At 40.9% G+C, this 8,813-nt stretch overlaps 1 protein-coding gene across 1 annotated transcript in view; it reads left to right on the top strand.

Annotated features, from left to right (window-relative positions):
- The first annotated feature begins 2,038 nt into the window (after positions 1-2,038).
- The window catches only part of fndc7rs1 (fibronectin type III domain containing 7, related sequence 1), a 28,667-nt gene continuing 21,892 nt past the window's right edge, over positions 2,039-8,813 (top strand). Inside the window, exons 1-9 of the mRNA XM_008282268.1 lie at positions 2,039-2,048; positions 2,587-2,847; positions 2,935-3,201; positions 3,316-3,585; positions 5,245-5,505; positions 6,198-6,458; positions 7,806-8,066; positions 8,207-8,467; positions 8,550-8,810. Of these exons, the coding sequence (XP_008280490.1) occupies positions 2,039-2,048; positions 2,587-2,847; positions 2,935-3,201; positions 3,316-3,585; positions 5,245-5,505; positions 6,198-6,458; positions 7,806-8,066; positions 8,207-8,467; positions 8,550-8,810 (2,113 nt within the window). The remainder of the gene's footprint in view (positions 2,049-2,586; positions 2,848-2,934; positions 3,202-3,315; positions 3,586-5,244; positions 5,506-6,197; positions 6,459-7,805; positions 8,067-8,206; positions 8,468-8,549; positions 8,811-8,813) is intronic.

Here is an 8,813-nt window from a genome sequence, read left to right as displayed (position 1 = left end):
GGCTGGAGTCCTTATTATATATATACTTTTTAAATAATAATTTCAGATTACAGTTACAGGAAATGAGATTTTCGCAGAAATCATAGCTGATGCCGTGTGACTTCTGACATGATATGAAACATGATTCAAAACTCTCCACTGAGGATCCTTTCACTTTCTATTCAGTATCTACTGGTGCGGCACAATCAGTCATCAGGTCACAGTAAATTTGGTATCTGTAAACCTCCTGCACATGAAAATTGATGTGAAGGTAAAACTTTATGCTGATGACGGCTTTCTTTAGTCACCTGTCCAGAGTTCTCATAAAATGTTCTGCTACTTGGCAGAATTTCTGTTTTATAGACCCACTCTAGTTAAAATACTTTTTTTCTTCACTTTTTTACTATTCAGTGTTGTGATTAATATGCTGGAAGACACATTATGAGTGAAACAAGCAGTTAATGCTGAGCTGCAGTGTGCCAATGATCGTCTTAAAAACACAGATTCCGACTTGGGGTTTACAAATCTGATGAACCTGCCAACTTTCAGGGTGTAGTTTTCTGGATCATTATTCTTTTTTCAGATTCAGTTCTCAGTTCAAACACTTGTACCCGAGTTGCTCCACTATTTTTAATTGCGATGGTGTAGTGTAGCATAATTGCAGAATGTTTTAGCAGATCTGTAGGTGAGCTGGTGTGCTCAGGCTGCAGCAAATATGTAGGAGTACAGGGTAGAGTTAAATCTAAGCCATTTTGAAAGAATTATTTTAATTGAAACACTTCTAAATATGCAACTTTGATACACAGAATTGAGTTTTTAGAGGTTAAATCTGCAACCTGGACGCAACATTAAATGCTGATTTAATAGGGTTTTTTTTTTTTATGCTAACAGGTGTGACATTGTTTCTTTCTTCATACAAACAAATTTTCCACTCTCTGCTATAAGGAAACTTAGTTTATGCAATGGCTGTACTTGGCTGTGAGGATGGAAGATACATGCATGCACTGGATACACTATCCAGCGTATTGAAGTTTGCAAACACCTCACCCATCACTGTTCTGTGTGTGCTTGGATCGCCTTCCTTAACCTTTACGTAGCCGGATCCTTCACCTCAAAGCTGTGAAACCATCACCCAGTCAGAGAATTGATTTATTTAAATAGCGTCCAGTAATTTTCATGTTTTTTTTATGCAGCATTTTTATCCTTTTGTAAAACATTTTGTGTTGTGGCAGAAAAATGCATTTTTATTGTCCGTGAGGCAAAGCTGGTTTAACAGGGTTTACATCAATACAACTGTAAACTAACTAAAACATGGTGAGACTTGACCACAGGACACTTGTTTGTACATCGTTGTTTTTGCTAACCAGGATGAGATTGAAAAAGAACATCCTTTATACAAGAATAACTTATGACAGAAGACTTGCTGGAAAATGACATCAATCCAGGAAGGACGTATCAGGATCAAGTCACCTTTCAGTCACTGTCGGACAAAGGAGGTCAGATTACTTCAGAGTAGGCTGATCCTTTTTCTATAGGAAGATTTTTTTTTTTTTTTTTTTTAAGAAACAGAGGAAAAAAAATAAAGTTAAAGCTCCTGTTTTCATCTTTACAACTAAGTTGGCACAGATTATATGTTATAAGTCATACACATGAAATATTCCTGAAACATGAAGGAAGTGAGCGTAATGGGATGGGGGATTGTATGTGCCCCCACCTCCAAACCACATACTTTGTTTCCATCTCATGATGACAGGTAGCCCACGGGCATCTACCTGTCCTAATTTCAGACCTCCTGATTGGTTCCCATGAACTTGATCTACAGCGCTCAGGCTGTAAAGATTTCAGATGAGCTGCTGAGTGCAGTAACCACGTATAGATGTGACTTACAGAAACCCTGACACGGAGAATGGATAAGATGTGGACGTTTTATTTGTCAATCAGCCTATTGTCTGTCATACAGGTAATTATACATGTCTTATTTTTAATCTGTATTTTGTTATAGTATTGTAATTTGCTTTTATTTGACTTGTCTTCATTTATTTTTTAGATACAACATGTCATGGGTACAGGTGAGTTTTTATTTTATTTTGTTTTTTTTGGGGCTATTTTGTAATTGTATTTTGTAAGTTTTTCATTTTCTTAACTTGTGCTGGACAATATATAGCATTTTATTGTCTTAACCAAATGGGCATGGAAACCAAAATAAAAAATAAATAAATAATCAAATCAAAGGAAATAAAGGAAATGATGAGGCCCTATTGGATGACCAGTATCTGAGCCAATAGACACACTGATAGTAATTGAAGGCTTGAAGTGAGTTATTTTCTAAGTATATAGATTGTCTTGGGTAGACATACCTATCCAACCAGATAGTTATTTTAATTTGAGCTAGCCAAAATCAATTTTATGATCATTTTAATACACACAAAAATAATCAAAAATAGTCTTAATGTTCCACATATTTGTTTGGTCTTTTGTCTTTGGTGTTACTTTTACTATCTCTTTTTTTTTTAGTGCATTTAATGTTCCTTGCAGAACAAATACCTGTTGTCTCTCTTCTTCACTGCACAAAACCCTATCAAATGTCTCTTCTCGCTTCTCTTTTAGGATGTAGTATTGTGTCAATGACATCTCCTTCAGCATCAACGCTGAAAGTTGTATGGAGTAGCTACGCTGGAGCTTCAATTTACTCCCTCGACTTGAGGGTAGTGAACTCTACCACTGTTGCCCCTGTGGTGGTGTTGCAGTCAGCGCCCAGCACACAGAGACTAATACAGGGGTTAAGGCCCGGACATGTCTATGAAGTCATACTGAAGGTCTTTGAGTTTTATAGCGTCGTTTGCACGGTTTCTGAAATAACCATGACAGGTAAGGATGCCACAGAAGAAAGTAATCACCCAAATAAAGAATGCTTTTGATGAATGATGCTGAATTCCTTCTCTCACATCCCCACAGTGCCCGCTATGTCTCAAATCACATATTCCAAAGCTATTTCGAGTACATCTATAAAGTTTGAGTGGTCCAGCGTGATGGGGGCGGACAGCTATTCCTTGTTTGTGGAGGAGTTGTTTAGTTTTCCCCAAAAGCGATTCAACCAGACCTTGACGTCTCTGGGTGGACAAATGGACGGCCTGACTCCTGCTACAACTTACAACTGCTACGTTTACTCCGTCAACAGCGCGGGAAGAGGTGCCAAAAGTAATACAAGGACAATCATGACCTGTAAGTGCACATAAGATGCTGGTTTACAAGGCATCTTTTACTACCAGTATATATAAAAGCCTGCATAGTGATTTGTTGGTGCAGTAGATTAACCCCTATATTTTCTGCTGGAAGTGGTGCAGCCGCCGACGGGTGTGGCTCTGGTTGCAACAGGAAAGAGCACAGCCACAGTGACGTGGAATAAAGTGAATAAAGTCCTGCTTTACCAAGTGGTTGTGAGTGATAATGACAACGCCAGCAACCCTCCGGTCATCAGAAACACCTCGAGCACAACCATGGATATCAGTAATCTGGAGCCCTGCTCCACCTACACAGTGGGAGTATCATCAGTCAACGTCTTCTTGGTGCCTGGAGAGGCCTCCAATATTACACACACTACCTCAAGTGAGTATCTGAGTGATAAAATTCATTTGTCTAATTCAGTTTAACCCTTTAAATTGTTAGTGTTTCCCTTTCTTGTTGTTGTTTTTGGCCTCACAGGCCTTGCTTTTGTTTGTGCAAAAACAAATGATCAAAAATTCGCAATCAGCCATTGTGCAGAAAAGTACCAAAGTAACATCAAACAAAGGCGATGAAATATGAAAATTAGCCTAAAGCATCCATCTATCCATCATCTATACACCACTTAATCCTCACTAGGATCGTGGGGGGCTGGAGTCTATCCCAGCTGACTCAGGGTGAAGGCAGGCGACACCCTGGACAGGTCACCAGTCTATCACAGGGCTACACTTAGACACAGACAACCAAGCACACTCACATTCACACCTACGGACAATTTAGAATCACCAATTAACCTCAACATGTTTTTGGACTGTGTGGGAGAACCCTTAGAGAACCCACGCTGCACGGGGAGAACATGCAAACTCCACACAGAAAGATCCCAGGCGCCTTAAGTGGGTCGTGAACCGGGGATCTTCTAACTGTGTTAACCGGCGATCCACCTTGCAGCCCGAGCCAAAAGCGTGATGATGCAAAAGCTATATTCCTATTGTTTCCCAAGAGTCAGTTACAGATTAAAAAAAACAGAACAATACATTCTTCTGCACAGTAATGTCATTTCTGTGTTTGGTTAGTCTGACTCACAGGATGTAGACTGTGGGTATCAGCCTGTCACTGGTCACGCATTCACCAGGATTTTCTATGTCGCGCTATCCACATATAACAACCTACCATACAGGAACTTTGAAGTTTTGCAGAGGATTTGAATTGTGTAATAAGACAGCCATGCTATTTTTTTTTTTACAGTGGATTAGCCATTTAATGATAATCTGTCACTATTTAACAGGAAAACCGTTGTTGCGTAACACTTGTGATGCTTTGCACCATGTCGACACCACCTCAGTTGTTCTCATCACAATAACTGTGTTCTTTTATTGCAGCTTGTTTTTAGCATATTTTTCGTAATGCCTTAGTGTTGTTTTTATCAATGCTGGTAATTCCAAAAGCTGCCAAACTGCCTTTCATTGTTCTATAAAAATGATTTAAAAAAACTATTCTATCCTTGTCTAACTCCTCCCAAGATGACTGTGATTGGTTTAAAAAAATGCAAACAAGTAAGAACGTTTCATTCTCCTTTGGCTGAATAACAACAAAGTGCAATCGGACCATTCTGCATTACAGAAAGCTTTGCCATACTATAAAAATACACTGTGCAAACTTTGAGGACAAAAATTTTTAATTAAACTGAATGAAATGAAACTTAATTTGTAGAATGCTTTGGTGACCTTCACCCCTCTGGTGCCGGACAGATCAAATTCCTTGTTTGATTGCTGTTATAAGACAGAAATCTAAAAAGGATGAGCGGGATTTATGATGATAGTGTCACACCCATCACACACATATGAAAAACCACGTATGTTTTACAGCTGTAACAGACTTTTAGTACAATATGAGCTCATAAATTAAGGAAGGTCACGATTTATCATCTTTATAAAATGATGTTAAGGGCAATTTTTGATCCATTAACAAGAACTTAGGATGATGCTAAACAAACATTCTGAATATCTGCATCACCTGTTTACATTTATTTAACTTTGTCTCCAGCTATTAACCCGGTGACGACCGTCTCTGTGGACTACAGCTGCTCCAACGGCATGGTGACAGTGACTTGGAATCAGGTGTTTGGGGCCAACACGTACAGGGCCACGGCCGTCGACGGCACCGGCGCCTCCCTCAACTGTACATCAGCTTCCAGCAGCTGCCAGATCACCATGCTGAAATGTGGCGAGAAGTACCGGGTCCACGTCACGGCCATCTCTGATGACTGCGAGAGCACCTCCAACACCTCCTCCCTGTTCGAGACAGGTGAGAGCAGCGCCTGCACACGTGAAAGCTAATGCATTGGTGTGCTGCTCCCGTTTAACTGCTTGCTTTGTCTACAGCTCATCACCTGTCTGTATGTGGTCTCCTATATGCATGCATGCACCTTCTCGTTTTACCTTTCATTTACACACACACACACAAACACACTTCAGGATATACTCTCAGCTCTTTATCATAAACGGTACTCATGGGTCTCTCTCCCTGTGGGAAGCTGTTTAGGTTCTTCCCATGGTGTCCTGTGCTCTTTTCTCACACACCCTCACATTAAGCCTGCCATCCAACACCGGTCGATTTAAAGCTCTTTGCACTCTATTGAAGTCAGGGAGTTATCTTAAAGGTCAGCTATGGTATCAGTCTGAAAAGTGAAAATCTGTAGGGAGACACATCGAATCCTCCTGAGGAACTGATCCAGTAACGAACACACACACACATACAAGTGATGAAGATGGCAAAAGGAGCTGATTAGAGGATTTTTTATGAACTTTCAAACAACAGGAAGTGAATTCCGAGTGTACAACACAGATTATAAAATTAACTTGTCAGTGTAGACTCCACTTTGATGTCTTTTCCCTGATGCAGCCAAATTTTTCCTCATATTCTAGGCCACTCTTTGCTTTTACTGCCTTCCCATCAACTATGTTTTAACATCTACTTCTCCACCTCTTTCCCTTCAGTCCCCTGCGCTCCAGCAAACCCTCAGACCATCCACACCTGCTCCAGCAATGTGATCGTCTTCAGCTGGCAGCCCACCAACAACACTTTGTACTACGTGGCCACGGCGGTGGACAAGACTGGCAAAGTGACCGAGTGCAGGACGCCAGACAACACGTGTTACTTCACTAATACGGGCTGCGGTCAGTTCTACACCTACAACGTGTACGCCGTCAGCTCTGAATGTAACAGCGAAGTCAGCCAGCCCGAGTTTGTCCGGACCTGTGAGTAGCATTTGCTTTGGTTTGCTTGCTTGAGGGTGGAAATGTAGTTTGTCTGAAGATTTGATGAAGCGGTGTATATTTCTTACGGGCAGCAAACTCATAAAAAAGATCTAAAGAATCAGTAATGTGTCATTTTACCAAATATAAGCTCATTCTTTTGTTCTCTAGTGCTCCACTGTTGTTCCAAACCTCAATGGGTGACAGGTTCCTTCATAATAAGATGAGCATTGTAGATTTTAAGTCAAGACCACACGTTTGAGCTTTTTCTAAAAAATCAAACTTAATGTTATTAGTATTAAAACCGGCTCACACATTGTTCAGTTCAGTCGTTTCATGGTATATGATGCCAGTAAGTGATTAAAGAAAAACATCAGCTTTGTTCTGTAGCTTTTGAAACAATCCTGGTGGGCATCCTGTTGAATAGAATTTAAAATAATTCAAACACATTTTATCTTTTAGTGTAGGGGTGTTGCAGTGTGCTAGTATTGACAGTGTAAGAGCCATATATACTTGTGTTGTTGCTTTTACCAAACGCTAGGGGGGCGTAGAACCTTGTAAAGGTGGCCCAGATTATAAAAGGGCACACCACTGATGGTTGTTGTCAGTCAGTGTGAAGCAAACAGTTTTTTTGACTGCTATCGGATAGTAGGAATGGACTAATGGGATATTCTTTCATTTATATGGACTGAGATAGAAAAATAAAAAATTGGAACCAAAATTGGAACCAAAGACACTGATTTACAACCTACAGAGGCTGAAAGTGGGACGTAGTCACTACAGACTGTAACTGTGATGGTTTTAAAATTAGATGTTTACATCATGTTTATTACACACATGTGATAATATCATGACTAATCAAGTGCCAGTAACGGTGGCAGACAAAATAAGAATAACATATAGTACTGTTATGTTTACAGACTCTCTCCATCTCCTTAAACTTGTACTTTGAGTGTAATTAATTTTCCAAAAAAAAGAGACAAAACACACAAAAAGCAAAGTTGAATTTGACTATAAGTATTTAAACTGATTTAAAATAATTAAATCATGATAATATCATTACTGGGAAACGTTGTGTTATGAATACAATCTGATATAATAAACCTATTTAAAGAAAATTTCCTAAAATAAACAAAAATTAATACAAATGTAATTGAATAGGCGTTGTAGCTGTGATGTATAAAATTAGTTTGACTGATTACTTGTTTGCATGTTTACAACAATTGCTCTGCCTGTGGCTAAATTAATTACCAACTATCAGGAATATAAGTAGTTTCAAGAAAATTGAATTCAATGGGTCAAAGGTGCCTGCCAGACTCTGCCTAATACTCGTCCACGTTCCTCCTCCAGCTCCTTGTCTACCAACCAACGTGAGGACGGGAGCTGGGTGTCACTCCGACATGCTGATCACAACCTGGGACTCTGCTGCCGGAGCTCTCTCTTATACGGTGGAAGCTCAGGGGAACACTGGGGAAACCTACAACTGCACCTCCTCCTCCAACAGCTGTGCGGTTACCGGCGTGCCATGTGGCGAACACCTCAGCGTGTGGATCGTCGCCTCCAATGACAACTGCTCCACTTCCAGGGTGTTGGGAGAAATTGCTCAGACTGGTATGTACCGGGAGCTGAAACTGCTGACTGCTTTTTTTAATAATTCTGATATTGCTGAAGAGCTCGCAGGTATTGCACTTATTCTGAGCTCTTGCCAAGAACATTTGGTCTTACACTCTAACCTTCCTTTCTCTCTTTAGTTCCCTGCAGCCCCCAAACAGTGTCAGCATCAGTGGAGTGCAGCCAAGATTCTGCAAGAGTGAACTGGACGACGAGCATCGGGGCCGTGTTCTACATTGCTGTTGCTCAGGATGCTAATGGAAATTCACACAGCTGCAATTCAGTGGGCACCAGCTGCTTGATCGAAGGTCTGGCATGTGGACAGAATTACACTGCCAGCGTTGTTGGCACTAACTTTGAGTGCAACAGTACCATCAATCAGGAGATTTCCTTCAGGACAGGTAGGTCAGAGGGTTGGTCACATGATTGTGTTGCTATAGAAAAAGACCTAACTGCCATGTAACTCCTCTGCCTCTCCTCCAGCACCTTGCCCTCCAACCAACATCGAGGCATTTAGAGACTGCGACGCCAATCATGCTCTGATAGTGTGGCAGAACCGTCAGCTCGCAGGCCTCTACACGGCCACGATAGAGGACCAGAGCGGGGCTCAGCTCTCCTGCACCAACAACACAGCCAACTACTGTAAAATCAGCTCTCTGCCTTGTGGAAGGAAATACAACGTCACCGTCACCTACAACGATGGAAACTGTCCGTCCACCTCGACACCAATCAGCATGTACTCAGGTA

The sequence above is a fragment of the Stegastes partitus genome, unplaced genomic scaffold (genome assembly GCF_000690725.1).
Source record: "Stegastes partitus isolate 25-593 unplaced genomic scaffold, Stegastes_partitus-1.0.2 Scaffold264, whole genome shotgun sequence".
NCBI classification, from domain to species: Eukaryota; Metazoa; Chordata; class Actinopteri; family Pomacentridae; genus Stegastes; species Stegastes partitus.
The sequence above is the reverse complement of the archived record's forward strand: the minus strand, read 5'-3'. Positions and strand labels throughout refer to the sequence as shown.